Source organism: Pezoporus occidentalis, unplaced genomic scaffold (assembly GCF_034315485.1).
Source record: "Pezoporus occidentalis ecotype Australia unplaced genomic scaffold, CSIRO_AGI_Poc_V1 ctg19, whole genome shotgun sequence".
NCBI classification, from domain to species: domain Eukaryota; kingdom Metazoa; phylum Chordata; class Aves; order Psittaciformes; family Psittacidae; genus Pezoporus; species Pezoporus occidentalis.
The window spans coordinates 3,229,546-3,257,424 of record NW_026913748.1 but is presented as its reverse complement, the minus strand read 5'-3'; the positions used below and the strand labels follow the sequence as shown (position 1 = coordinate 3,257,424).

The window sequence follows — 27,879 nt, the reverse complement described above, 5'->3', positions numbered from 1 at the left end:
AAGTCAGTGCAGAAAAGTATCTTCAAAAGTCCCCAAATACGCTTTTCTGTGTAAAGTGGGGGAAATTTTGTCCTGCAAAAGATCAAATAGCAAATACATAAATGTTAACAATGTAAGTGACAGAAAAGTTTAAGTTAGAGGTCTGTGACTGTTGTTGGTGCCCAGGAGTTATAAATAATTCAGTATGCTCTAACTGAATGGTCAAAGGCTGCACTTTCATTGTTCTGATTACTTGAACCTTTTCCTTGCAATCTATATTGTTAATGAACAGCCTTTCTTAAAAAAATACAGCCTTATGCCCAACAGCCAGATGAAGACTGTTCTTGAGATAAAAGGTCACAAAAGCTTAAGCCAGTTAGGAGCATATATGTTTGGGGCTTTTAAATATGTGGGTACCAAAGGCATATAGTATTTTACTCCTATTCACTGCCTAAGGAAAGTTGGATGCCGAGGCTCTTTTGTGGAGCTGACCCCAGGAGACTGAGCCATACCTGATTCATGCTCCTTGGTGTCTAACATCACTTTGAAACTGGGGCAAAACACGGGTGACACAGTTTTATGAAGGCTCGGCTCTTAATCTCATCCACAGCAGAATCACTGTTACTGTTTGCATATTTCTGACCAGCTGGCAAAATAACAAGGCTGCTTGAAGGGATTGCCTTTACAGAGATATTCCTATGCTATGCTGCCACAGGTAGGGCTCAGAGCCACGGGATATGGAGCTTCCTGCTGTGCCAAGCAGCATTAACTGCAGTTTTCATGCTGCTGACAGCCCACACCAGCCGTCTGCAGAGGACAGACTCAGGTGGTGTCCTGCCAGGGCGCTGCCTCTCAGCACAGCGGGATTTGTACACCAGAGGATCATAAACATTTCTGATTTGAAAGTGATATGGTGCAATTTGTTCTCCTGTGGCTGACGCCATCTGTGTTAGAGAAGCACCTTGCAACAGCAGGTTGCAAGAATCAATCTTATGAATAACAAGGCTGGCCTGATGGGACTTCATTTTCCTTCAGCCTTACTCAGGAAGTGACGCCTGTACGTATTTCACATGAGTGGTCTGTGACACTACAATGTAGGAAGGACTCTGGGGCACAACTGAAGGCAGGTAGGACTTGTGGACACAACTGCATTTTTGGAGGTAGGATGGCTAGCTCAAGGATTGACTGGATCAGCAGTAGCTCTGTCGAAACCCTACACTGAAGAGCACTGATGGTCCCAGCTCTGGAGTCTTGCTGCAGTGTTTCAGGGTGTTTCTGCCCTGAGCTGCTCACTGCCTCCCTTTTTGAGGGATGTATCTGGCCAAAGGCAAAATGCACAGAAAGAAACACGTATTTGTGTCATCTCAGCTGCTTCCTTTCCCCTGCATCTCTGGGATCAGAACAATACTGGCAACTCTTTCTTACATATCCAAATACATTTTGATGGTGAATACCCAAATGGTCCCAGTTGTACTGTGCTTCCCCATGTCTCTTCAGCAGATAATTTCCATGGGTTCTGCATGCACAACCTAGCACAGACACAGATGGCATCTGAATTGCGCTCTAACTCGTGAGTTAATTATAAAAGAACAGAAAACTATCATGCTGCATTTTGCCATGTATTTCCTCTCTGTATAGTACACATATTCACAGGTTACTAGCACCCACATCATATGGGTTGTGCATGTGTGTGTGTCTAGGGAAGGAGGGGAGCGAGGGTGCCCATGTATATACACCCTACGCAAGAAAACGTTTGAAGTCACTTTCTGCCACTCTGCAGGAGTGTTAATCAGTGAAGGAAATACAAAAGTGCAGTCCTAGGATGGTCTGACAATTCCTGCTGCTGATGCTGTGGGCGACATTGGATCGTCCTCACGTAATTCTACCAATGCTCATCAATTCTGACCTATAGCAACTGCTGTTAGGTTTCCTTTTTTTTCAATCCCTCACCTTCCCTGGAGATAATCTATCTAAGCCTCTGTTATTTTCATTGCACATCTTCCCTGAGCAAGGAAGGACAACAGATCTGTGATTCTGAAGTGCTTCACTAGAGGTGACCACCATTTCATTTCCCTCTTGTGGCCTATATTGAGGCAATCGTCTAGGCTTTCTCCAAGTTAAATCCTAAACACGTGTAAGGCACACTGTAATTAAATTGACAGCATTGTACCAGGCTCCAGAAGGAAAGGTAGTATCTGACAACTATTTAAAGCCAAAGATTAGATACTGTGTGTAAGCACACATTTAATTTTCAGTGTTAACCAAGACAGCACTAAAACATTTTCTAAGGCACCTGATCCAAAACTCACTGGAGCCAAGGGGAAGCTTTCTAATGGACTTCAACGGACTATGGAACAGATGCATTATATTCCTGCCTATAACTCGAAACAGTAGGGCTATAAGTTTTGAGCTAAGCCCTGTCTTTATGAGCTTTCAGTTTAGACTGTCAGAATCAAGACTGTATAGATCTGGCCTGGAGTTTGTTATCAAACTTTAGGCTTTCTTGAAACTGAGTTCCTGACCTTGGAAATTCATCCATCAGTAATCTTTACATGCTGTTTGTGCTTCACACACGCTCTTTACTCTTTGTCTCTCAGTGGCGCCTGGCAATCATTCAGAGCTGTCTCAGTTTTTCACCTTGAGTCTTCCCTTGCTGGCTGGGTGAGCACAGCAGTATGGGCCATGAAAAAGCGCAAAACCTGGGGGCAATGAAATACAGTGTTGGTTTGTGTGAATGTGCCTGAGCACTCCTACAGCCCTTCTAGGCTTATGTAGAGACACACAGAAGAAAGAGCCCAAATAATGTATGTCTTTATTTAAGCTATACTTGGTAACATATTATTTCCTCTCCATTTCACTGCTGGCAGTTAGCTTGGCACTCAAGAATTAAGGACAGATTACAGTGATTTTCTTCTGAGCTCTGTTTATCAGTGGGCTCCAGGGATGAGCCTGATTTGGTGGTGCTGCATAGTGGGTAAATGGACAGCCATGGAGACACAGTCTTCCAGAAAAACCCTTAGGAATCTGAGATACCCTCTGCATATCAATCCTCTCCCTCACCAACGCTGTTTTGTTCACCATCCAATGAACTGCACAGCTAACATGCCATAGTTGAAAGTGCTCCCAAATGACTTGCATCTACAGGAAAGCAGAATACCTGAACTCTCACAATTTTCTCCTTAGACGATGAGCATCCTCTGTTTGGAGGACTCTGAGGCTTTTTTTGTGTTTGTTTTGTGAGGGTTTTTTGGTTGGTTGGGTTTTTCTCTTCTATTTGTTACTGCAGCTGAAATAACATTTAAAAGAGTAATTGCAATTTTTCAGAAGCAATATTTCAGAGGAATTGCTCTGGTCACTGGTGGTTTGTGATCCACTTGTGACTGCCCCTGGAATAGAATGAAAGGAAAAAAATCCCAACTAGAAATATAACTGGAGGGGCTCTACTATTTAGATCAGGGAAGATCAGTTGTGTGTTTGCAGAGAGGGAGAAGAGAGAGATGATAAATACAGGCGGCCAATATGACTCAGAAATTTTAACACACAAACAGCTTTAGCTTGAAGAAGAGGGTGTCCTATACAGTACATGAGATTCAGAGCACATGTACTCCTGCCATGTAGCCCCATCACGTATATAGTGCTCCCAGCAGAGATGGATAGCAAATCCCCTGTGGCTAACTCATCGTGGTCACAGGAAAACTTCACTGTACTATAACTGAATCACCACATGCAAGATCTCAGCCTACAGATCACAATAGGTTGAGCCAATTCATCCTGTGTCCCTGGGACTCGTATTTTATGACATCTGTGTTCTTTGCAGTCAAGTTCTTCTGTGGTCTCTGGAGCATAGAGATATGTTGTCCCAGCAGTGCAACATGAAAGTCCATGGGAGGGAAAGAGCCTTTTGCCTATGGACCCTGCATTCCCACCTCACAGAAAGGGAGACCAAACACACCCTGGTATATCAGGCTAGGACAAGAATGTCACTTTACCTACAAGGGGAGGATAAGAAGAGAGGAGCGGGGCTGGACCCTGCAGGAAGCTGAACATCATCCAGGAAAGAATATTCTTAACTTTAAGCATATGAACAGCCTACCAAAGCTGAGGTGATTAGTCACATGCTCCAAGTAAAGAACATGCTTAGGTGCTTTGCCAGAACAGATCTGAGGAATGGGGGTCAAGCCGTTTAATGCTGGGATGACAGCTAACATGTCTAATTAACTACTCCTCAAATAGAAAACCAAGCACTCATCAAAAAGCTTGAATCTTTGTTCAGAAAGACAATTCAAAGCCTCCCCAGAATGCAGAAACTCAGACTAGATGAGAGTGTGCTTTGGCTCAGGACAGATGGAGACACTAACCATTGCAAATTTGGATCTGGATGTTATATTGAGTCAACCCTTTTCTAAAGGTGAGCCTGAGCCAACAGAAAGCTCTGAGCCCCATGTAAGAGTACTGAAAGCACACAGAGCTCCTCCCAGTTCTGTGAGTAGCATGGGGGGAAATTCACAGTATCCCAAGGGGGTTTTGCTCTTACCCGAGGCAAAGACAAGAGAACTGGTGTTTGGAGAAATGGTCCCTTTGGGGATCCAGTTTGAGACTAAGGTAACAGGATTATCTGCTGCTTCAGACACTCCCACAGTTTTTAAGATACTCCATAGCCACAAAGGCCTTACAGAGCCTATGGTATAGCAAGTGGAAAATCACAGAATTGGCCCAAAGATCCAGGGTTAACACTCTTCTGTTGTAAATAAAAATAATCATTACCCTCTTCCACCATTGCCACACACAGACAAACGCACGGGCTCATATACAGCTTGTAAACCAACACCAGAGAAGGCAAGAACACCATCAAGGCAGAACTATTTGTGCCAGCTGCAGAAAGCAAGGAAAGCTTTGAGAATCCTTAAAACAGCAAAATCATGTCAATTTCTTTACATCTTGCTGCAATACCACTTTCAAAACTGTATCTGTATAAGAAGACACCCTGTGAACAGTCACAGACCACAGAAGCGTACATCATCACAGGAGCTCTCACGTTGCTTTCCGTGCCACAGGGCCTGGAGGTGGACTCCAACCAGATACCTCTGTGCCATTTAGTTTGCCTGGGTCACTCCAGGTATCTGTGTTCACATGAAACACCTTCCCTATCACACTCGGCACTGCAGAGGAGGAAGAAAGTTTGCATTCAAAGCTGATTTAATGAAAGTTATCATTTTCCTAAAGCATTAATATCTTAATGGGAAGTTAGGGTTTTTTTCACAAAACTTTTCATACTTCAAAAAATTTCTGAATGTTTTTATAGTCCTTATTTGGTTTTCATTTATGGGTTTTCTGCTTTCAGTTTTCATTTTGCTTTCCAAGAGCTGTTTAGTGTTAATTTCCTTCTCCTGTTCAATGGTAATTCATCAGCCTCCTTACCTAGTAGGCACTTGCACAGTCAAATGGTTTCAAAGGTTTTCAAAACCACTCTATTTGAAAACCTTGCCAGGAAAAAAAAAAAAACAACAAACCAAAACCCCAAACCCTCCCTAATCGACTTAAAAAGGAAGTTTCTTCAAAAAGCTCGCATTATCAACATGAATAAATAAATACTTTCTCTGGTCACGTCAAATGGAAAATGAAATGAAACTTCAGTTGTCGGGTGGCACTTTAATGGCAACACACTGGCTTGTCAGATGGCACTGGCATGTCTGGGGAGTTTGTAGAATAGGGAAAACAAAAGCTAGGTGGCTGGGTGAGAATGAAAGAAAACCAAATCTACCTTACTCCAACACGACCTCCAGAAACTTCATTCATTTGGGCACTGTTAATAAAGCAAGAACAAGACACAAGGTGTAACAGGGAGGGAAGCAGGGCTGGCAGAGGAATATCTGGCTATGCAATGGTCTTGCATAAGAATTATTCATTGGTTAGATTTTTTTAACCAAAGTACTGTTTCTTGCTGTGTAACTGCCATGACCTGGAAATGAATGCCTCAATTTCTGTGCAACAGCACAGTCTGAACAGGTTTCCTTCGTCTCCTGGTGAGATTTTTTTAGATGCAGAGGGTGACTTTTTATTGGCTCATGAGAGCTGATGGCATGCAGATATCGTGTAAGAAAGGATTGCTGGTACTATCCCTGAATTAAGAGCATGTTGGGTTGAGTTGGTTTTGGGGAGGCCTTTTTACTTTGCCTTCTCTCCCTTTGCCTGTGCATTTGACAGTGGCACCCTTACTCCTGCATATGGCCATTCAGTCATTGTCTTTTAAGACTCCTTTTAGTTACTCCTTTAGCCCTTCCTCCCCACCTTCCCCTCAGCCACTGGTCCCCTGCAAGGACCCACTGCCATCAAAACCAAAATGCTTTGCTTCCTCTAACAGCATTCACCCACCTCTCCAGACTTAGCTGTTCATTTAGCTCTTCTGGACCTATGACTTGAATAGATCATAGGATGGGAAGAGCAGAGGGAAGGAGAAAAGAGACACTTTGGGGAAGTGGAAGTAACAGGAAAAAGAGAAAGACCAAAAAAGAGAAAGAGTCCCATTTGCAGATTCACAATTATATCATACAATGCTTGAGCTCTTGGGAAATGGATCTCTGTTCTCTGCATCTGACCTTTTTGCTTCCATCTGTACACAGTTCTCCCAGATGGAGAGTGGAGATGTCCAGTGAACCGGGGAGATTTCCAAAGACAAGATGTGGGAACGTCTTATTTGGCATACATGAACACAACAAGAGGCGTCTCTTACTTCTCCCTTACAGAAGTTGGCTCCCTTTCCTCCTCAGCAATGGCTTTTGCCCAGTTGTCTTAAACATCCAAACTAGAAACTTGATGAAATCCCACTCCAGCAAATATCTGGGAAGAACAACAGCCATGACTCCCCCCACCTCCCTTCTCCTTGGTCGGTCTTCCCTTGGATCCACCATTCTGAACTCTCAGATGCTCCGTGAAAACAAAAAAAACATCCTGAAATCCACCAGAGGAGACATGCTGTCTCAGACCTGACGGCTGTCCTCGCGCTTCCGCAGTTGCGGTGCCTCAGTCTTGGGCCACAAACACAGCATGGATGGGTTTAGTGGACAATCACATTGCAATGTTTTAAATTTTTCTTTTTCTTAAAAAAAAAATAAATAAAAGGAGAGGGAAGAAAAGGTTATACACACATGTATCACAGCATTTTCAAAAGGCCTTCTGCTGCGTTTGCGTTAGCAGTTCAGCCTCAGTTGTAAGCCTGGATGTAAGGCAGCTGGAAGATTAAAACCGCATTGTTGGAAAGTCCGCTGAGATGTCCTCATGAAGTTTTTGTTGTTGTTTTCTGGTTTTGTTATTATTATTTTCACTTGTTTGCTTCTCTGAAGTTTGGCAGGCAAAGAGAAAATGCTTTTCTGCTTTTCCCCACACGTTCTGTCCATTTTGTTTTCTGTGGTTTAAGCAAAAAAAAAATCCCCAACCCATAAACCCCAAACCAATGACAGGGCAGGCTTTTGTCATTTTGTTTCAAGAAAGAAAAGGAAAGAGGGTGGGTTTCTGATAATGGCCTTGAGGAGGTGCATTGTAAAGTTGGCTCAAATGCTTGATTTGTTCCTTTGCTTGCTGTTTGCGTTTTTTTTTTTTCTGGATGCAATGGACAGGTTTTTGCCCCCCGTACCCCACCCTCCATGTCCTGTACAGATTCTGGTTTCAGATCCCCCACATGGACCCCCTGTTCCCCTTCCCAAATGGCAGTAGGTAGATGCAACTGTATGTTCATTCGATCTCTAAGGTATGCTGCTGAAAAGAGTTGGATGGAAGAGCCATGTGAGAGAAAAGCTTTCCCATCGCTGTGAGAAAGAACGAAGCAACAGAGTCCAGTGGAGATGTGAGTGCTGTGTTGGACTCAGCTCTACCTTGGCACTGGCATTAATTTGAGATTAGATATATATATAATTATATATACATATATATGCATGTATAGGTATACATAGACATATATATATGTATATATGTATGTGTGTATTTGTTTGCTATTTGTTTTAGCACACTGTCCCATTCTCAGGTCTAGATTTGGGGCAGTTGGTCCTGGGGACAGGTTGGACAGAAGGGGCCAGAGTGCAGAAGAAGCCAGAGATAAGAGTGAGGCCCAGGCCCCCCCACGCACAGAACATGGACCAGCCATAGCCATGGCTGATGTCATCGGGAAGTCCATACAGGTAGCGGGGGTAGCGGGAGAGCTCAAAGTTGATTCCAGCCACGCACGTGCACAGTGAAATGATGCAGAAGGTTCCTGGAGGAGAGTGGGAAGGGGAGAAGGAGGGAGATAAAAAAGAAAGAGAAGTTAGAAGAGTGATAGACACACCACTTTCCAAGTCTCCTGACAAAAGCTGGTGCAAGCAGTAAGGAAATACCTAGGGGAAGATGTTTATATAGGAAATGGCTTAGTCTAGTGGCTCCATGGGGAAAGAACTGAGTGCCAAAGGAGCCTTGAATACTGATCTGATGCTGAACAGAGCTGTATGGAAAAACTTCAGCAGGAACAGTGTTTTCATTATGAGCACTCCCTTGGGAACCTGAATGCTTTGTGAGACTATGGATTTTTCTGGAATTTTGCTTTAGACAACTACAGAATGAATCATCATGTTTCAATACTTTCTTGGGGGGATAAAAAGCTTGATTTTTTTGTTTAATTTCATTTTTTCCGTGATGGATTTTACAGCAGAAAATAGTACAAAATGCTTCACATTCTTGGCTCTGATGAAACGTACATTTGAAATGACTTGGGAGATTTTTTCCAGACTTTTCTTATATAAAAATTTAAAATCCTTCATTACACACCCCCCTTTTAAATACCACTGTCAAAACCTTAAACTCTCTTTCAAAATCCGGATTCTACTCTCTGTATGACTCCAGTCCCAATCTAGATGCCCTCTGCTGTGCTGGGAAATCTTCAAAATATCCTGTTCTTGTTTTCCATCTCTGCAGCAATACTTCATTTATTCCTGAGAGCACTGCGAGGACAGGCTTCATAACTCTCTCAGGTGGTGTTATGGGAAGACACGTACATCAGATGAGGCTGAACCTTAGCCCACCCAGATGAGTCCAGTTTTGATCTCTGGCCTCCAGCTTCATCAAAGCTAAACTCTCGAGTTCCTGAAATGTCACAGTTGCCACCCACACACCAAATAATGGATAGCTACAGATGCTGTGCGTCTTGTCTCAAGAGATAACAACTGAAGTCATCATAAACTCGGCAGTTTATTTTTACTCTCTAATTCCTCCCTTTGTGGGCCTCTTTGAATTGCCTGAGAGCCATGGGCACAGAAGGCCCAAGCTGTAGCAGGTACTATGCCTGTTGAAATAAAACCAGCCTTCTTGCCTCTCACCAGCACCCAATTAGTCTACACTCAGTTCTCTGGACTTTAGCAAAAGCACTGTGAGATCCCAAGCTGCGGAGCTGTCTTCACAGATTTTGAGGAGAAATGGGGGAGCCTCCCTTGCAGAATTCCTTACTAAAAATCAGGTAGTTTGATTAGAAACCACACACCCTGTTCCATATTTTACTATGTCACTTGGGTTATCCAGTAACATGAAGGTGTCTGGCAAGTACGCAGTTTTTCTCTGTGCTAGTCATGTCAACATGAATAGCACACTGTTGGATCGAGGATAATAGGATCCATCAGAGCCACCGTGCTCTGAACCAAGCTCCATGGCTCATTTCAACTGGCTGTGGTTAGAACATGACATGAAAGGCCTTTCTTTGCAAGCAAGAACATGATAATTTCAGCTCTCTCAAAATATAAGATTGTTAAGAGAGGTGGGTGGGAAAATCTGTGCGGCCAGACTGGAGCTGCATTTCCCAAGTACAAAAGGGAAGGAAATAACTTTGTATTTCAAGTACTCCCCGTGCTTTCACGCTTTGTCTTGGCTGTTTTGATCACAAGCTCTACAATGCAACAAGTGATGCTTATCTTTGTATTTGAACAGTGCCCAATATATTGGCACTCCATCTTGCTGGGGGTATTCTGCCCATAACAAACGAACAATAAAGAAGAATGAGTAACAACAATAGACAATAAAGCAAATCATCAGCTTGAGACTTCTTCGAATAAAGCCTGTCCCGTTCCTGCCCCTTCACTGGAGAATGGGCTAATCCCATGACAACAAATACTGAGTGCCATGCACAATGTTAGAGGATGCATAGTACAGTCCTCAGCCAGTCACACCCCTATGCTTCTTCAGAATGTTTTGTATGGCACAGTGCTATTCATTACTGACACAAAATTGCTATTATATACCACCTACAGAAATCTTGATGGTCATTACATGAGTCCTATGTGTTGTTTGTATTCAGCCAAGGGAGGAATTCCCCACCTGTAGTTAATCTGGCATCTCACCAGGAGGGTTACTGATGAAAACTGAGTACAGTTACTATCTCACGGTTGTTTGGTAACTTTTCCTCATGAACCGGCAATCATAATAACACAAAGGTTCATCCATGCAAATTGCACAGGTTTTGGCCATCCTAGTGAAAAAGTCATGGGTGGAAGTGATGCAGAGATTAACTTGAAAACGTAGTTTGTACTAACCTGGATAAGACATGCAGCTGGGATAGCAGAAGGAGGGAGGCTGTCACCCCTGCCCATGACACTGCCTGCGCTATGGACACAATGCTTCAGAGGCAGCAGGATTGCAGCAAGTTGTGATCACCCCCAACGCTGAGATTCTCTTTCTCCCCAGAAAGTAAACTGAACCCTTACTCACTTTCCTGGCAGGTTCTTGCCATCAGTGAGGTGCCCCCATACATTGTATTAATGCCCCAGACCCATGGACAGCGGCAGCAATGTAAACTTCAATTTCTTTGTTAAAAACATTCCCCATAACTCTGACCAAATCTGAAGACTGGTGGTCCAGCTGTAACACTGGCACACGGAATGTGAATGACAGGGAGTAATAAGAGCTCACCGTGGATGTGCTTGTATGCAAGCTGGATGGGGGAGATAAAGACCATCTCCTTCAGCAGCTGTAGAGAGCAGAAGTGCTAAGTTCTTTGTGGTGGGATTTACACATCATCATAAGCAAAACAGTAATGAATGAGACAAGGCAACAGTGGCGGTTTTGACAAAGAAAATTCACGTCACTGCAAAATGCTTCAGTCAGGTGAGAGATGAAATTTCATGTAAAGCCATGTCTGAGGCACAGACACTGCTGTTTGACATGTATTTAAACCTCCATCTTGACTCCTTATTAGACAGCTGGGTTCCTCTTGGGCTAGTTTTGACAGTGCCTGTCCTGCTAACAGACTGATGGTCAACAGCAGTTTGAGCACCTGAGCTATTTAATACCTTGTGGCTATCTTGTGCTTTGCCTTCTCATATATTACTGAAGAAGAATATTAAGCATCACACTAAATGTCTCTTCCAATTAGCCTGGAAGTTTGTTTAGAACAGAGATGAACTTACTTGTTATGGATGTGTATAAGATTGGGGTCCTTCCATCCTTGCTGCAGGGGCAGACATGGTGAGGAGAGGAATGGCTGGGAAAGGTAATATCATTGATAGTCAAAGCCTAATTCGGTGTGGATTATGAGTCAGAGAACTTTGCTGTAGCTGGTTTAAGCATGATTATATCAAGCAGAGCTGTGGGGCTCTGCTCCTGGGAATTGTTTTTGAGTTTTTTTGGTAAAGATCCCTTTTCTTTCTGATAGCCTACCTGTGTGAGGGGCTGCAATGCCTCCGTTTGCAGTTTTCAAACCTCACCTCCAGGGGAGAGCAGAACTGCTTGTGAGTGAACTGATTTTAACACAGACAAGCTCAAACCATCCATACCAAATACATTTGAATTTTGCCTCATGCTAGTGACCCCCTGAACCATGTCAGAAGCCACATCCTTTGCCCACAGACCTGGGTCTGCTTCCATAGCAATAAGAGCTTGAGGGATTTCCCAGGGTCTGTGGTGTCTGGCCAGACAAGAACTGCTGCCTTTCTTAGATATAGTGCAAATGAAGGTGAGACTTAGTGGTGCTAGTGTGCAAACAGACCCTGCTGACAGGAGATTCAACTAAACATCCTTCTCCCTAGGATCAAGGATAAGGTGTCAGACTAGACTGAAGGAGGCATCAGCAATTTGAAATCAAGGGAAATCCAAAAAGATGGTAAGTAAAATGATCAAGGCACCAATCCTACCTCTGAGACCCTCCCCTCTGCAAATAGTTTTTCTCATTATTTGGAAAACATTTCTTCCATGCCTGATGGAAGATGTTTGTTCTCTCCCTTCCCCCCACAACAGGCAGAAATGACTCACATACTAACAGTGCTGTCAGATGTACAAAGTAAACAAACCCAAAATCCTGATTCTTCTCCCCTTCTGGGCTGTTGTTTGTTTTTTTTTTTCCCCAGAGATGGAAATGTCAAGTATTACTTATAAACACCAGTAGATAAGAAGAGAAGCAGAAAGGTATGGATTTTAAGATGTCCTCTAAAACCATGCAGTTCTCAAGTAAATGCAAATCTCTGCCTTTTAAAGTATTCCTAGTAGCTGTGATTGATGGCAATTTGTGGCCACTAATGTGTTTGGAAGGACTGCTGTTTATTTAACTATCATCACTTTTTTATTATAGGGTTTGGGGAGAAAAAAATCTCAGAAGTGAAACATTATCTTTACTTTCCCTCTGGCCTACTAGCTTTTATTATTTTCAAGGTACATCAAACAAACAAATAAAATGAGGTCTGATCCTAAAGTGGAGTGTGTACCATTTGCTATTTAAATTATATCACAATCAAATGAAATTATTAAAGAATAAGCCAAATTCCCTCCCAACACAGCGACGACAAAAGCCTTTTGGAGGGAGCAGCTTTGCAGTAAACTCCTTCTGTGCATGGATTAAACGCCTCAGCAGCATGCAGCTCTTGAGAACACTTTATTGCTCTGTGCATACATGCACAGAATATAAATTATTGCTTAATTATGTACTGTTCCAGCAGAAGCAGCTTGCAGCATCACCGATAGGCTGCAGAATAGCCAGGGGTTTACTGGAAAACTGTCCTTATAAAAAAGGCTGAGATGGAAGGACAAGTCCAACTGGGTGGTGGAGATTCGGTGCAGTGCTCTTGTGAGACCATATATACGCACTTGGGCTGGAACTTCATGCATTTTTATTTTACACCATGAGCCAGAGTAAACTGCAGGGTCTATAGTGGTGCAGTGATATTGCATTATAGCTCTGTCAGAATGTGGTTTGCATTTGGCCTTTGGCCTCCTACTTCAAAACGTACCAGTGGCATCTGCACCGCACCAGAGCTGTACGCCTGCTGCATGTTACTTCAGCAGCAGTTCCTGTCTATTGAACTGCCGCTGCACAAGCCATCGTAAGTTATGGCACCAGAGGACTATGTATCCTGTCAGGAGTGTGAATACATAATGGGTCCCATCCTTAGGCTCATGTAAATCAGCACAGAATATGGAACAATATTACAGCAGTTGAGGGCTGGTCTCCGGTTTGCTATGCTGATACAACTGACATGCAGTTTATATTGCACATTATAGCATTCTGTGGATTTGCACATGGTGACATTTATGCTACCATATACCATGGTGCATGGGACTGTACTGGTAGTGGATATCCATGCTGTGCATGGCAGGCCGTGAACACCAGCTATGAGCAAGCACTGCCTGAAGCTATGAGTTGGTATGTAAGGCAAAAGCAACACTACTTAGCTAAAGGCACATTGTTTTGATGAAATGATCTGGGAAGGAATAGGGGAGTTGATCAAAGCCTGAGTTGAATAACCCTCTGATTACTTTAGCAATGCTGATTCCTATGACCAATCCAAAATAACTTGGCAATAATAAAGTGACTTGAGTACTTGACTAAAGCCATTAAGCAAACATAATGGATCATGAACTTGCAGCCACAACAGAGGAGGCAGCAAAATTTGTGCCAATTGTAGTAGTGGAGTGTGATTCAGTATTTTACTGGGAGCAGAAGGGAAAGAAAAGGATCTCTTAATGTCAAAATGAAGAAACATCCTAATCAAAGGTTAGTGAAATTGTCCTATCCCTGTGCTGGCAAGCACCATGCTTTGCAACATGCAGAGGCTGCTGGCAGGTTTCTTTCATTCCCTGCAGTACAGCCCCCCCAGGATGGCCCTGGCAGAGGCTGAAGATTAAATGGCAAGGGGCACTGAATGTCTGAGCAAACCTGAGTAACTCCATCACATCTCAGATTTACCAGATGACAAGACACATAAGTTTAGTATCAAACTGTACCTCAGGCAGGTGCTTCTTAGTCTAGGCATTTTCCAGAGCTGAAGGGAAACTTGTCGGGTCAGGCTGGGCTTGCCTTGCCACAGGATATCTCCCTAAGCACGGGGAAACCATGCACCATGTTGTGTTTGGTCTTTTAGCAACCAAGTCATTCTGCCTCTCTCCATGTGAGGTTTTTTTTTATTCCAGTCAAAAAAATTGAACCTCTCTCAGAAAGAGAAGGAGCCTCAGAGGGTTTGTGGAATATTTCTTTTGCAGGAAATCTTAAATTGCTTAAAAGTCTTCAGAAAGATGTTCTTCAAGACAAGTGAAACTGGAGAACAGACAGCACAAATTCAGTGCAGCCTTCTTCCACATTGGCTAGTGTGAGACACTAAATATAAAGATACTTTTTAAAGGTATGCACTCACATATCTTTTTAATATTTTTGTTTGCTGAAGGCTCTACTTAAAGAGCCATTGGGAGCTCTGGGTGATAGTGGTGGCTACCTGGTTTGGGTATTTTCCCCTTCAGGTACTGAAGAGAAGCCTATGCATGAATTTTTTCAAGTGACCAAAGGACCCTTTGGTTGTAGAACTTTGAGTTGTTTGTACTGAATGTGAACTGAGGATCTTTGCTGCAAAAGGCTCTGGGCTCTATTACTGTTTCCCTGAGCTGATCTGCCAGAAACAGAAGCATCCTTTCTATATGTGCTAAGTGATACAGTTCTTGAGATATAATAGACAGAAATCAAAATAAGATGCAATTATCTTGTCAGCAACGACCACTTAGTGCAGACCACCCCTATGAAGTTAACATCATTCATGTGAATGCTTGCAAGCAACAAACTACCCTGGCTCTGTATTGTCTTAAAGGATCACTTGCTGAAATCTTTCCTGTTACAAAGGAAATACCTCTGCAGCCCCTGTAGCCCCCACAAGGACATTGGCGTGACTTGCCTTCCCATCCCCTGGAAGAGCCAGGTAGGGCAGAAATGAGGAAGGCCCCACTCATCTAGTTTCTGCCAGGTTCAGATGCTTTCCTGTTGAATTTCCAGTAGCCAGATGGACACTATCCAGGCAGATTAGAACAAGCAATTGTAGGAATGATTTGTTCAAGGGAAATGTTGTTTTTCTAAGTTGACAACCTGAGGAGCCAAGAAGGTGAATGTAAACCTTGCTACGGCCTCTGCATTTAACAAGATCTGCCACACAGAGAAATATGCACCCCTTTCTCTCAGTAAAGAATTCTTTCTATCTAGCAAATCATGCCAATATTACTCTTCCTCCTGTTACATGTGAAGTCTTCTTTCCTCTTTGATGCCAGGCATGCAAGCAACTCAGCAAACTGGTTGTGGTTGGTTTTTTGGGTATTTTTCTAAAAAACAACCCAGTAATAAATGCCACTTTTGTTTTCATTGTCTTCCTTTGGCCTTGATGTGTCTTGCCATTGGAATTCAGAGAGCAGCAACAGATCAGAGACCTGGTGACATTATTAAGGGATAAGGAACAGCCACAGAATTTTAAAATGCACATAATTTGGTTTCCAGGGCTGTGGGTGGGAGAGTCTTTTGTATTTCTATTGGATCTGTCTCCCCAGCTTTGCTTCTACTTTAATTCACTTTCTGTCAGCCCCTCCAAAGATCTACCGAAGTCTGTGAGAAGCAAACTAGATTTAATGTCCCTTTTAGACTACGCTACGCTTTCTGTTCTTGTTACTCTAGAAGGTACTTGTAGGTTTATGTCAGTACCTGCCATGCTGGTGAGGGAGAAATTGCAAGTCAGTATACCTGACTTCAAATGAACACACATGAATATGAACAATTCTTTTTGCTGAAAAGCCAGAGTGAGCTGACTCCTTAATTTACTGTACACCAAATTCAGAGAGACTGATTTAAGACTGAAAAACAAGTTTAGCAGTGCACATACACTACTTGTCCTTGTTTTGCTCCAGAGTATAAGATATCTGCACCTCACTATGAGCCTTTCTTCTCCATCTCCTAAACGAGAGTGCTCTTCTGTGATCACGTACAATGTTGCCAGGATTGCTTGTGTTGGTATTTCTTTCCCAGCGTGCAAGCACACATCTAGCAGCATCAGAAACAAGCCGGGGTGCGTGTGCGTGTGTGTGTGTGTGTGTGTGTGTGTGTGTGTGTGTGTGTGTGTGTAGAAATTTGACACATTTGAAGGTTGACTTTGAAGTCAGCTGATCCTGTTTCCATGGAGATCAAATGCTATGGAGTTGACAATGAGTTCTCTCATTGTGCCTTTCCTTCCAGTAAAAAACCCCACCTCTAAATAACTCCACCCTGCAGTGCAGCTGTGCTACTGATTTGAAAAACCTCTTTCTATATCCCACCCCCATTCTGTTATGGAGGTGTTAACTCTTAGGTCCCGACTTTTGGGGGCTAGGCCTGCCAATATTGACCTAAAGAATCAGATAAATTCCCAAGGTATTGGAAAAAAGTGAAAACAGTATTCTGTGAGAAGAAGGACATAGCTCTGCTTTTGAATTTATGCTGTATGAGATGCAAAGATGGGTGTTATTATTCCCCTTGAGGAGTATTATAACACAAAATTATAAAAGAGCATTCCAGTGGCCAGTGCACACAAGATACCTGTATAGTGAAAGCAGGTGATCTTTCATATTCCCAGAGAGTCTCCTATTCCCATTTCAAAATGGGTGCCAGCATTAATAGATAAAATGCAAAATATGTTCTCAGTGCACCAGTAAGCACAGAGAAGTACTAGAAGTAGAGATGTAACATGCTATCCTAGCTCTGCCTAAGATAAGCAGAATGTATTGTGAGGCTTGTCATGCCATCAGCTGAGCAACTGCTTTCTAGCTTGCAAATGCTAAACAGGCTACCTTGGCATCATATTAAGTTCCCAAAAGGTGTCAAGGGGACTGTCTGTTTGCATGGATCATTTCCCAAGTGTTTATTCTGGGAGAGAAAATTGGAAATTTGATAATTTCCAAAAAAAAAGTGATACTAATTTCTAAAGGCTGATTACAAATATTTAGGTGGTCAGGATGAAGAAGCACTCCCAGTCCAGTCCACATTTGCGAGTATGTCCAGTGGACCTATATCCATATCTGGACATATATCCATCAGTGACCAGGTTTGAAATACAGAAGAAGGGCCACTCTTTAAGCCCTGGAAACATAGCCTATAACAAGACCAAGGAACAGTCATCTACAACTCCATCTGTGAGGGATGCCACAAGCTATGCGGGAGAAAGCTGTTTGAAAAGAGGGACTGAAAATTCCTGAAAGTGATGGAAAAGGACATCTTTAAAAGCAGGCTAACCCTTATTACCTCCATATGCATGCACTTGGCTTTGTTATATTACTGCCAGTGGGCACTAAGGTACAAAGCCTGCATGGCTGGTCTGAGCTCTGGGTCTCATCACAGGTCCGTAAAGACCTTCATCAGCTCCTTTCTTGCCTTCCGCAACACCCTTGTAATGTTTTTGAGGGTTTTAAACAGTCAAGAGCCTTAGAGAGGTTTAAACATTTAAAAGCTGTTACTGCTGCACATTAACTCAACTTCATTCCAATTCGAGGCCTTAAATCACTTTAGAGCATAATGCAAAATTTAACCAAAAGCACAAGTAGGAACAAAAGTGTATGTGTGGTGTGGGAGGCACAGCAGAGGGGGGACTGACCCTGTCGCCCTGAGGCTTGTTTCAGACTTTCATAACCAATTTATGGCATCTCTTGATACAAACCATCCTTTGTCTCCATCTGGAGGTCAATCCCCATAAATAAGTTCTTACAGTGGTCTGCAAGGAGTTTTGCTGAATTCTTCAGTTCCTCTCCAGTCATCACTAATTTAATATCTCCTGCAGGATTAAAACATGTTTGGCATCTCATTTTTTCCAGTGATCCAACATTTTTTGAATTATAAATGCTTTTCAAACTGGCAAAGGGCATTATGCCTTTGTGAAAACTATATTTATGCCAAGCTTCATAGCTCAGATTACAGCCCCTTATTGTAGACCTCTGTCCTTGTAAAGACTGCGTGCTGTTTCTTAAGATCTGAATGCATACAGTTGTGCACACACATGTCCATATGTAAGAAAGATTTTATCTAAACTCTCTAATGCTATTCTTTTGGGGGAAGAAGTATAAGAAACTGGATTTTCAAAGACTCATGTTGTGGAAAAGAAAAAAGTAAATATGACCATGGAAAATATCTTCCATCTTCAGTGCTGTCGTGGATTATGTCACCAGAAGTGAATATTCTGAAGTGTGGGTAGAGACCTTGATTGTAGAAATCCTAGGTGCCCTGTGAGACCCACTGTATTTCCAGATGAATTCCAAAGCATGTCTTTTACTTTCTCTTTTTGTTTATCTTTCTCTTTGCCTCTTCTTGGCAGCTGCTACGAAGGTACTTTGTAAGTGCCTAGGAGATGTCAATCACAGAGCTTTGCGTTACACTTGCTGTATTAAATTGCTCCATTTTTGTTTCTTAAATTATTCAGCAGCAGAATGATTATTTTGAGATGGCAGGACCAAATTGTGTAGAATAAACACTCTTATTTTCTTCAGCTATGTGCTATTTTCAAAGTACAGTGAGTTAAATTTGGGACTCAAATGACTCAACAGCTGGTAACGATCCATGGTCGCAAATACACAGATGCCTCAGTTGTCATCTACTAACATATGCACAGCACAGGCAAAGGAAGCACAGCATGCAAGCTTGGGGATTTTGAAGACAAGACTCTCTGTGGAGGTGGGGAGTAAAAGACGATACAGACATGTACAGCATGTCTGTACCAACAACTGTGCTGCATGGGCTCCCAAGCCCTGTTTTGAAGTCCCACTTTCTGATAAGGTCTGCACCCTTTAGTATCATCCTGGCTATCAGCTCCTGGACACAGCGAGCAGTGCTCTGGCAGCTGCTGGGATCTAGCAGGCACTGCCCAAAGCCCTAAGTGCATCTTTTCCCCCAGCACCTTGCGACAGACCTACGCCAAGCTTGACATGGCTGGAGCAAGAGAAACTCACCCAGTATAAATGGTCAGTTCATCCTCTGGCTCTGGGCTCATAAAGCAGTTTGTTGCTTTATCCCTGGACAGAGGGAAGGCATATTTTGGAAATACTTCTGAGAAGGGAGGAGAATAGAAATGATTTATAAAAGGGTGTTTCTCCCTAGATTAGAATATAAATTCAGAATGAACTGATAACATTTGTAAGTGGGTTGTTCTTTATTTCTTTAACAAACATCCTTTCTTGCCTATCTGAACTAATGCATTAAATTCTGCCAGCACACCTACATAACTTTATTTTTTCTTCCCTCTCACACATCTTTCTTGCCTGCTTATCTCTGCCATAGCAGCCAGCACTGGAAAGAACAGGTGTTCACCTCTGCTCTGGGAAAACGCTTAAAGCTTTTGTAACCCTGACCTAAGTCCTGTGAGTACAGACGAGCTGCAAAGAGCAATGTCTCCAAAGCACTCTTAGGTAGATCAGGCAAAACCCACATCAGTGGCAAAAGCGGAGCTGGCAAATGGTGCTCGAATCCCCTAGACTGGAAAATCATCATTGGAGAGGAGTCAGGCAGAGAGGATGAAAGAAATTTCTGATGTTTCTGAAAGCAAATGCTAGGGCAGAAAATCAGAGAGCAACAACTCCATAGCACTGCTGTATGTGTACAGCAAGACTTTCAGGCATTTCAGTGCCAGTAAAAACAGGAATTTCAGACTCCCAAGCAAAGCCCCAAGCCCAGTATTTCATGCAAAAATGTCACTAGGCAAAGATAAGACATGAGTTGCTACGTGACACTACAAGTCTTTTTATTACAGATCTGCATGGCAAAGCTAAATCACACGAATAAGGGCATTTAACAGCTGGAATAATTTCCAATAGACTAATTAGAGACTGAATTATTAATGGTAAAACTTATAATTGGCTCAAAGCAAGGTTACAGCAAGAAACATGCTTGACTTTGCAAAGAATAATGAATATTTGCAAGACTAGTAAAATTATATGCTTCTCTAAGGAAACTGTTAGGAAATGGGGAAAAAACCCTAAAGTGATCCAAAAGTGCATGTCACAAGACAAAACTGGCATAGACCAGATAAGAATGAAGAGAGCAGGTAAAACAGTAAACAAGTGCAGAGATGATTTATTGCATTTATTTGCAGTAAATTTGGAACAAAATAAGACAATGCAGTATTCTCTCCCCAAAGGGCTGCCTTGTTAGGCATGCGGTAAACCCCCTCTCTATTTCACTGAAATGTGTTCTCAATGCAAATTACAGACTTACAAAAGGAAATACATGAATGTGCAGCTGAAGGACAGAGCTCTACTAAGGGCCATTTTATAATGGCATTCTTTGTTGGTCTTCTAATACATCTACAAAAGCAAGTGATGTAGCTTTGGCCAGGGATAATTTTGTGCTGAAGCAAGTACCAGAGCAAGATATTGGAAGTGCCACTTTATATTTCCAGCTGGGACAAGAGACAGCAGTTCATCGTGGAGGTGCACCGGCTAGGGAAGGGGAGAAGGCAACCACTGCCAAAACACTGGAGCATGCCACCATGGGGCGGCCCTTTCACCCCACTTTCCTTGTGGCAGGCACTGATGTGGAGGAAAGGAGTTTTGGAACATTTAGGTACAAAGTCAGCCCAGCCCTCAAAACCAGAAATAAAGCAAGCCACATGATGTTTCAAAACAGCTGACTGAAATGAAATCAGAGCTGAACTGGGAAAACAACAGACTATCAGAGTTTGCCTTTAAAAGCTAATTTTATAAAGCAAGTACAATAATAGAAGGCGTGGTAAGGTGCAATTTGCATGGTTGTGGAAAGAAAATTAACCTAGCAAAATCTGAGATGCTGAAGCAAGAAAAAGCTGTGAATGAACATACTGCAGAGCTGGTGGAAAACCCAATGGTTTAGATGGATATATAGCTTGACTGTTTATCATAGAATCATAGAATGGTTAGGGTTGGAAAGGACCTTACGATCGTACAGAAAATATTCTTAAACACATTGATGAAAAACTAAAAGAAGGGATCCCTGAAGATATAGGAATTTGCCTTGGAACAGTTGCCAGTGTGACAGTTCACAGCATCCCAGGTTTATGAAGCTGGAAGTAAAACTGAAATTGGCCTTGACCTGGCAATAGAACTAGGATTCTGACATTTGCAAGCAGTGTTACAGATGCTTCTAAGGTTCCAGAATTATTATAAAGTTGCAAAATTACTGGATGACATGTCCAGTATGGAGCTTTTACTGGTGCACAGATTTTCAATCATTTAATGCATCTGCATGTAGAGAAAATGCAAGAAGCTGTTAAGAGGATGTGCTTGGAGTAATGTATAATTTGAGTATGACCCGCTTCTGTAATAGAATTAAATGGTCTCAAATAAGATGCATAAAATGAACTAGTCTTAGTGAAGAATAACAACAATTCCAAATGGAGAAACTCTTGAGAAGAGAAACTCTCCCACCTTTCAGCATAAAAGGAGGCTAGGAAATAGTCCCATCATGCAAAATGAGGTCAAATCCACTAAACATAATTTGCAGTATCCATCTGGCTCTGTACAAGATAAGGGACTGAAAAAAATTCCTACTGTGGTCAGGCAAATGCTGTTGTTCAAGATAAGGAATCCAAGTACAAAATCTGCAGTAAATACAGAAAATTATGCAAACGAACTTTGGAAGCCATAAGAGACCTGTGATTGCTGTTGATACAGATACATTTGGACTAAACAGAAAAGATGAATTATTAATCGTTTTTAACTTGTTACAAAACATGCCAAATAACAGTGTAAACCACACTCTAAATCACAGTTTACATGTCCTGGATTCCAGATGAGCTAATACCAGATAACGGCCTGCATTTTGCTAATGACTTATTTCAGTAATTTGCTTGAGAAATTACATCAAGCACACTACAAGCACTTATTAGGCACTGCCACACGGGCTAGCAAGAATACAGTTCAGTAAATATAATAAAGAACCAGAGGTCCAAGGAAACCATGTCTGGTCTTGTTAGATTATCACAGCACATTTCTCAGTGCTCCACTGAGATTTCCTGTTCAAAGAATTATGGGCAATACGGGACAAAACCCATAGATATGGTAAGCCAGCAGTGTTTAAGCATTACAGAAGAGCTGTTTGTCTAGAAATTAAAATAGAGGAAATGCTACACACAGAGACAAGACGTGTTACAAATGGAAGCGAAAGTTAGATTTCAGGCTGATTATATAGCTACCAACTTAACACAGCCTCATCTACAATTAGGTTAATTGTCATAAGCCTGCCTCCCAAAGCATTTTTTCTATAATTGGACCAGAGACAAAGTTAGGCACAACTAACAGGCACTCTGTGCATTCTGAGGACCAATACGACAATATGATGATAGCATTTATGTCGTGACAGAAGTAACAGCTTTGTATTTGAGCACCATCCAGCTTGAAGATTCCAATTTAAAGGTTTGTTGGCTATGGAAGGATTGCCTATGTAACATGACACAGCCTGCAAACAATGATAGCTACTGACTTTTAGATTAGATGGCAGTAGTTGTGTATTTTATTAACTGACTGTTTCAGTTTGTAGATGTAACTTTATGTACCTTTGCTGTTGAAAGAAATCAGGAAAACAATAGAAGTTGCCACTGAGTTGTGCAAAAACAAGAAAGAGAGTAACCTCTTGTAAACCTGACCCATGTGTCTATCCTGAAGCAGAAAATACATTTGAGCTCCTCCCAACACATCTTTATTAAAAATATCACACATCTTGATGGAATTTGGTAGATAAAATAATCTGGTGCCTCTCATTACAATTACTTTCAGATTCCAACTGCTGTATCTTATTATTTTGTCTATGCAAAGAGCATGCTACTATCAGATGGCTTCTTGTATAGGTACTTCCACACTGCATTCAAGTCAATTATAAACCTTCTGCTAAATAGTTTCAAGCAACGGGTTTTCTGTGGCATGGTGTGCCTTTCTTGGTTTTGAGACCCTGAATCATTCTTGTAGCTCTTCTGCAAACCTCCCCCTATCTTTCCACATCCTTCTTTAGCAGAAACACCAGATTAGGATGTCCAGAAATAGTTTTGCTTTGCCCAGAGATAACCCCACCTCATGCTCTTATTGTATATTCCCAGCAAAACTGGCACATTTAGCAGCTGTATTGTGCTGAGAGCTGCTGTGCAGCTGGATGATCCCAGCAACCATGATCCCAAAGACCTTTTCAGAGCTGCTGCTTTTTGAGAGGCAGCCTCTCATTCTGCAAGGATGACTGACACTTTTTGTTCCCAGTTGCATGACCTTGGATCTGTCTCCACTGAAATGTGTATTGTTTGAGCATACCAAGATGGCTTTGTAAGCTATGGGTGGGCCATTCCATTATGCATGGTTACACTGGGTCTTGTTTCACCTGAAAACTTTTATCAGCTATCTTTCAAATTACTGACAAACAAATAACATTAAGCCCAAATGTAATCTCTGCAGCTGTACAAGAAACTCTGCCATATATAGTGATAGTTTACAGTTAGTAAACAAGACTTAGCTAGTTTCTAATAAGTTTAAGTTTTCTGTATTAATATAGTCCTAATGTTTTAATCTGAATGTTATGCTGTAGTAAGTTAAAATCACACAGATATCTGAACATATTAAAGCAAAATAGCCCCCCTGTGCAAACTAAGCTTTTAATTACATAAGAAATACCAAGCTAATTTAGCAGACCCATTGCCCATAAAGTATCAACACCCACCACAAGACATCCACACATAGACCAGTGTGTGCTTGCACAAGATACTAACAGATTTCATATGTGTTCGTGGTCATTGAGAGCGCTAATGTCTATGTCACCAGCACCAACAACACTGGAACATAAACACTTGTTACTCGAGCACTTAAATCCTCTTCTGAGACTACAGAAGCTTTCCTGTATTTCACACACATAGCTGTGTCACACCACAGTACAGATGAACAGGTAACAAAATGTGTTGAAGTGATGCTCTGCCTGAGGAGCAAAAGTCCAGAAACAAAAACCACCAGCAGAGGAAAGAGAAGTATGGCTGTTCTCTTTGTCAGCACTACATTTGGGACTTAACTCTCACACCCTTCATTTCAAGTGTGCCACGAAACATGCTGATGGCAGGAAGTTGCATGGCATCTGTAGTAAGAAAGTCTGAACTATTACAGGGGAGATGTATTTTGACCTTGAGGGCTGGTGTAGTTGAAACAGGAAGAAGCTCAAAAGCACAGAGTGCAAGGGCATGTGTCTCAGGAGCAATAAACAGAATCTCTGCTTGAAACTTGGAGATCATCAGCAGGAATTAAGAAAAAGAAAGGCCTGTATGCATTATCCAGCTGAAGGATGACTGAGGATCTCTGGTGTGACACGGCATGAAGAAGGCAAATAAAACCCCAGAATACTTCAGGCAAGGGATTTCCAGCAGAGATGGGGAGCCATCATATCACTTATACAAGGCATTGATCAGACCTTGTTTGGTAATGGTCCTTCTCATCCATGTTTGAGAAGTGTAAGCACAAACAAGAACAGGTGGCAGAGAGGGCTGCTCGATTGATACTGGGTTTTACAGAGAAAAGCCTACAAGAAACAGCATATGTAAAGTCGAAAAGGAAAACAGAGGATACCACTGCTTTTCACAGGTACACCGGAGAAAGTAGAAAGACACGTAAACTAAAGGGTACATCTGACTCACAAACAACTCACAAGGAACGCATACAGGTTAAAACTTTGAGCACAATTTCTAGTTATCAATGTGGCTCAGTATGAAATATGATAATTGTGGGAATAACACCTGCATAATCTTCAGACTTTTATTACTAAATTTATTAAGCCCATTATGTTTAAGGGTGATAGTATTACTTGCAGCAACAGAGCATTGGACTAAATAACTCAAAAGGCCCTTTTCAGCCCTATGACTTATAAGCACTGCTTTGTGATGAAAACAACATGTAATGACAGTTGGGTTATCCTTGATGTACACCAGAAGGAGTCTGGAATGAAACCAAGTCCAGATCACCTAAAACAATTCTGGAAATGTTTTCAGTGACTTAGAAAAGGAGGGGCACATGGAAATAGGGAACGTTAAAACAACAAGGAAAACACATTTCTTCTTCAAACACCAACACACTTACCTCCCATGAGGAAGAGAAGCCCTGCCACATACTGCATAAGGCCTCGATCCCAACAGCACCCCAGCACCCCAATAATCCATCCAAAGAGGATGATGGCCACAGCCATGCCCATGAAGCCAGCTGTCATCCTGCGCAGATCTGCAGTGGGAAGACAGAAAAACAACATGCGTGTGAGCAGTGGTAAATAGCCATCATCAGAGGTTCATAACAACCTTAACCCAAAATGCTATGGTCTGAAAGGTCTTCACTATGTGTTGGCATGGGATGATTTGAGTAAGGATAGCTCAGAAGGAGGACATTCCTTAAATTAAGATACTAATTTGGGCTAAAGAAAGAAAATAGGTGACCATTTCACCACACAATGAAACTCAGTGCAGATGCACCCAAGGGACTTGTGGCAATTTGCTCAGGAATTAGAAGTTGTAAAATAGCCTCAGTGCAATGCTGTGCCTAATACTTCTAGTCTCTGGGTACTAGCACAACGTCTGTTTAAATCCTGCCTTCTCATCTCCATCCATTACTCCACTGCATCCAGTAGATGCACCTGCTCAAACTGATATGCAAAGTGGTTTCTATGCTTTGCTCCAGTGCAAACATGAGGAATCACCTTAGTTCTGACCCATTGTATGATCTTTAGCAATTCATTGAGCACCGCTGGGCCACGTTTTCCCACGTGTAAGTTGGGACATAGTGCCTCACTGTGTGTGTGAAACTTGGTACCTGCAGGATGGTGATGCATGCAGATACTCTGGTGTCAGAGACAACTGCAGATACACAGCTGGGGCATAGGACACTTTATTGCCCTGTCTTGTATTGAGATGGTGATCTTGTCAGATGATTTCTGATGAGGATGTCCTTGAGTGCTCCAGGGAGCACTCAGAGGAGAAGAAGGGGAGGGGGTTGGAGTGAAGCGTTTTGTGCTCTGAAAGCAGGGACAGAGTACTACATCTGATATGGGTCCATGGGGCTTACCTGTATTTATTTCATAAATAAAGGAAAAAGATCCCCAAGACCTAGTGTAAGGAACTCTTAAATTCAGACCTGGCTGTATCGCATATTTGCCTTCTGCAAAAAAGATGCATGTGATGGAAAAAAAAAACCTTCACAGCTGTGTTGGATGTGAAATCTGGGCAGGGAGACCACCTGGCAACCAAAATCACAAGGACTGTGAGAGCTAAAGAGCATCTTTACACCCTCAAATAATGGAACAGATGGGGCAACCTTCACTAGCATTCAATTATTCCCTATCCCCTCTCATGCACACATAGGAAGTTTAAGCACTGATCTGTCAAGAGTGTATGTGCAGGGAAAATTCCAGCCAAGTCAGCTCAGCAAACATTTGTTTCCTTCTTGAAACTTTTTTTTTTTTTAAATTGTTTTGCATAGCAATGGTTTCTTTTTCTTTTTTTTTTTTTTTTTTTTGAGAAACAGAATGCTCATGACAGGGACAGGAAGATTTGAAAACTGTGACTCATCCACCAGTCTCCGTAGCAGCTTTTCTCCTTTGGCTGTTCCTCAGTTTTGATACTTTTTACGTTTTTCCCACAGTGGACCAAAAGTACTATGAATACCAGCAGTGCAGCTTCAGTAAAATTTGTGAGCAGTGATAGGTTAGCATCATCAGAGATTTATAAAGCTCCTTGTCCAAAGTGCTAAGTGCCCACAAGGTCCATCAGTGTGTTGGGACAGAACAATTCGATTCAGTGGAAGGTTTACTCAGGGCTGTGTTCATTATAGAAGTTCTTATGCAAGATCGAGTTGCAGAACGCAACCCACCCACTGAAACTATAACTGGTTCTGTGGATTGTCACTGCTTTTTCCAAGGAGTCCCTCTGACAGTGTAAAGGTTACCAGGACTTCAGCCCACCACTGACCAGGGCCCATTAACAAGATACACGTCTTAAAATTCGTATTTTTATCTTAGATTTTGTGACTGTCCCACTGGAAAAAAACAAACAAAAACTCCCGACAAAGTATCTGAATATGTTCAAGGAGGTCTAGTGCAGAAAAAAAATGCATCGTTTCCTGTGGAAACTTGTAATTCCCACAGGCAACATCTTCCTTGGGAATTTCTGAGAGTGCTTTCTAAAACAAGCAGTAAATGTTAGAAAGCATCTTTGACAGCAGAGTGTCTTCTTACTTTTCTGTCCATGAAGGCCTGGGCTCAATTTGAAAGACAGGTAGAAACATAAACTGTTCACTGTTTCCTATGTCATCTTCAGTAACAGTACAACACATCTCTCAGAAGCACTGCGCAGCTGTTTGTGTCAGCTCTGCAAAACCCTTGCATTTTAACTTGTGACTGCTGACTCTAGGTAACAGCATTTGCTCATCCTAACGGAAACATACCCTAACAGTCTGCTTTTAATGAGCTGGATTTAAATAGATTTATTCAGCTGCAAGATGTCAGTAACTCCTCAGACCTACCCCAGTGACTAGCTGATGGAGATACTTTTCATAGGTCCCAGAGGGGATCAAAGCATTCCCACGTTCTATATACCAAACTGAGGAAGAGGTTTTACCCCACTAAAATCAGCGTGAGTTTTGGCATTGAACAGAAGAGTTAAAGTA

The 27,879-nt window shown here is 42.2% G+C and overlaps 1 protein-coding gene and 1 long non-coding RNA gene across 5 annotated transcripts in view; both read right to left on the bottom strand.

The window, feature by feature from the left end:
- TMEM178B (transmembrane protein 178B) overlaps nt 1–27,879 on the bottom strand; it is a 250,981-nt gene that overhangs the window by 20,966 nt on the left and 202,136 nt on the right. For 2 of the 4 annotated variants that reach the window (XM_062616466.1, XM_062616467.1), the window contains 2 exons: nt 25,309–25,446; nt 7,050–8,224 (listed from right to left, as the gene is read on the bottom strand). In XM_062616466.1, the coding sequence (XP_062472450.1) occupies nt 7,974–8,224; nt 25,309–25,446 (389 nt within the window). In that variant the 3' untranslated portion in view covers nt 7,050–7,973. Of the gene's footprint in view, nt 1–7,049; nt 8,225–25,308; nt 25,447–27,879 lie in introns of those variants that run through there. The other 2 variants (XM_062616468.1, XM_062616469.1) reach the window with 1 other exon arrangement.
- Nucleotides 281–5,495, bottom strand: LOC134162544 (uncharacterized). The gene is made up of 2 exons (XR_009964358.1): nt 1,383–5,495; nt 281–1,350 (listed from the first exon to the last, which is right to left on the bottom strand). It is a non-coding gene; the product is annotated as an uncharacterized LOC134162544 (long non-coding RNA).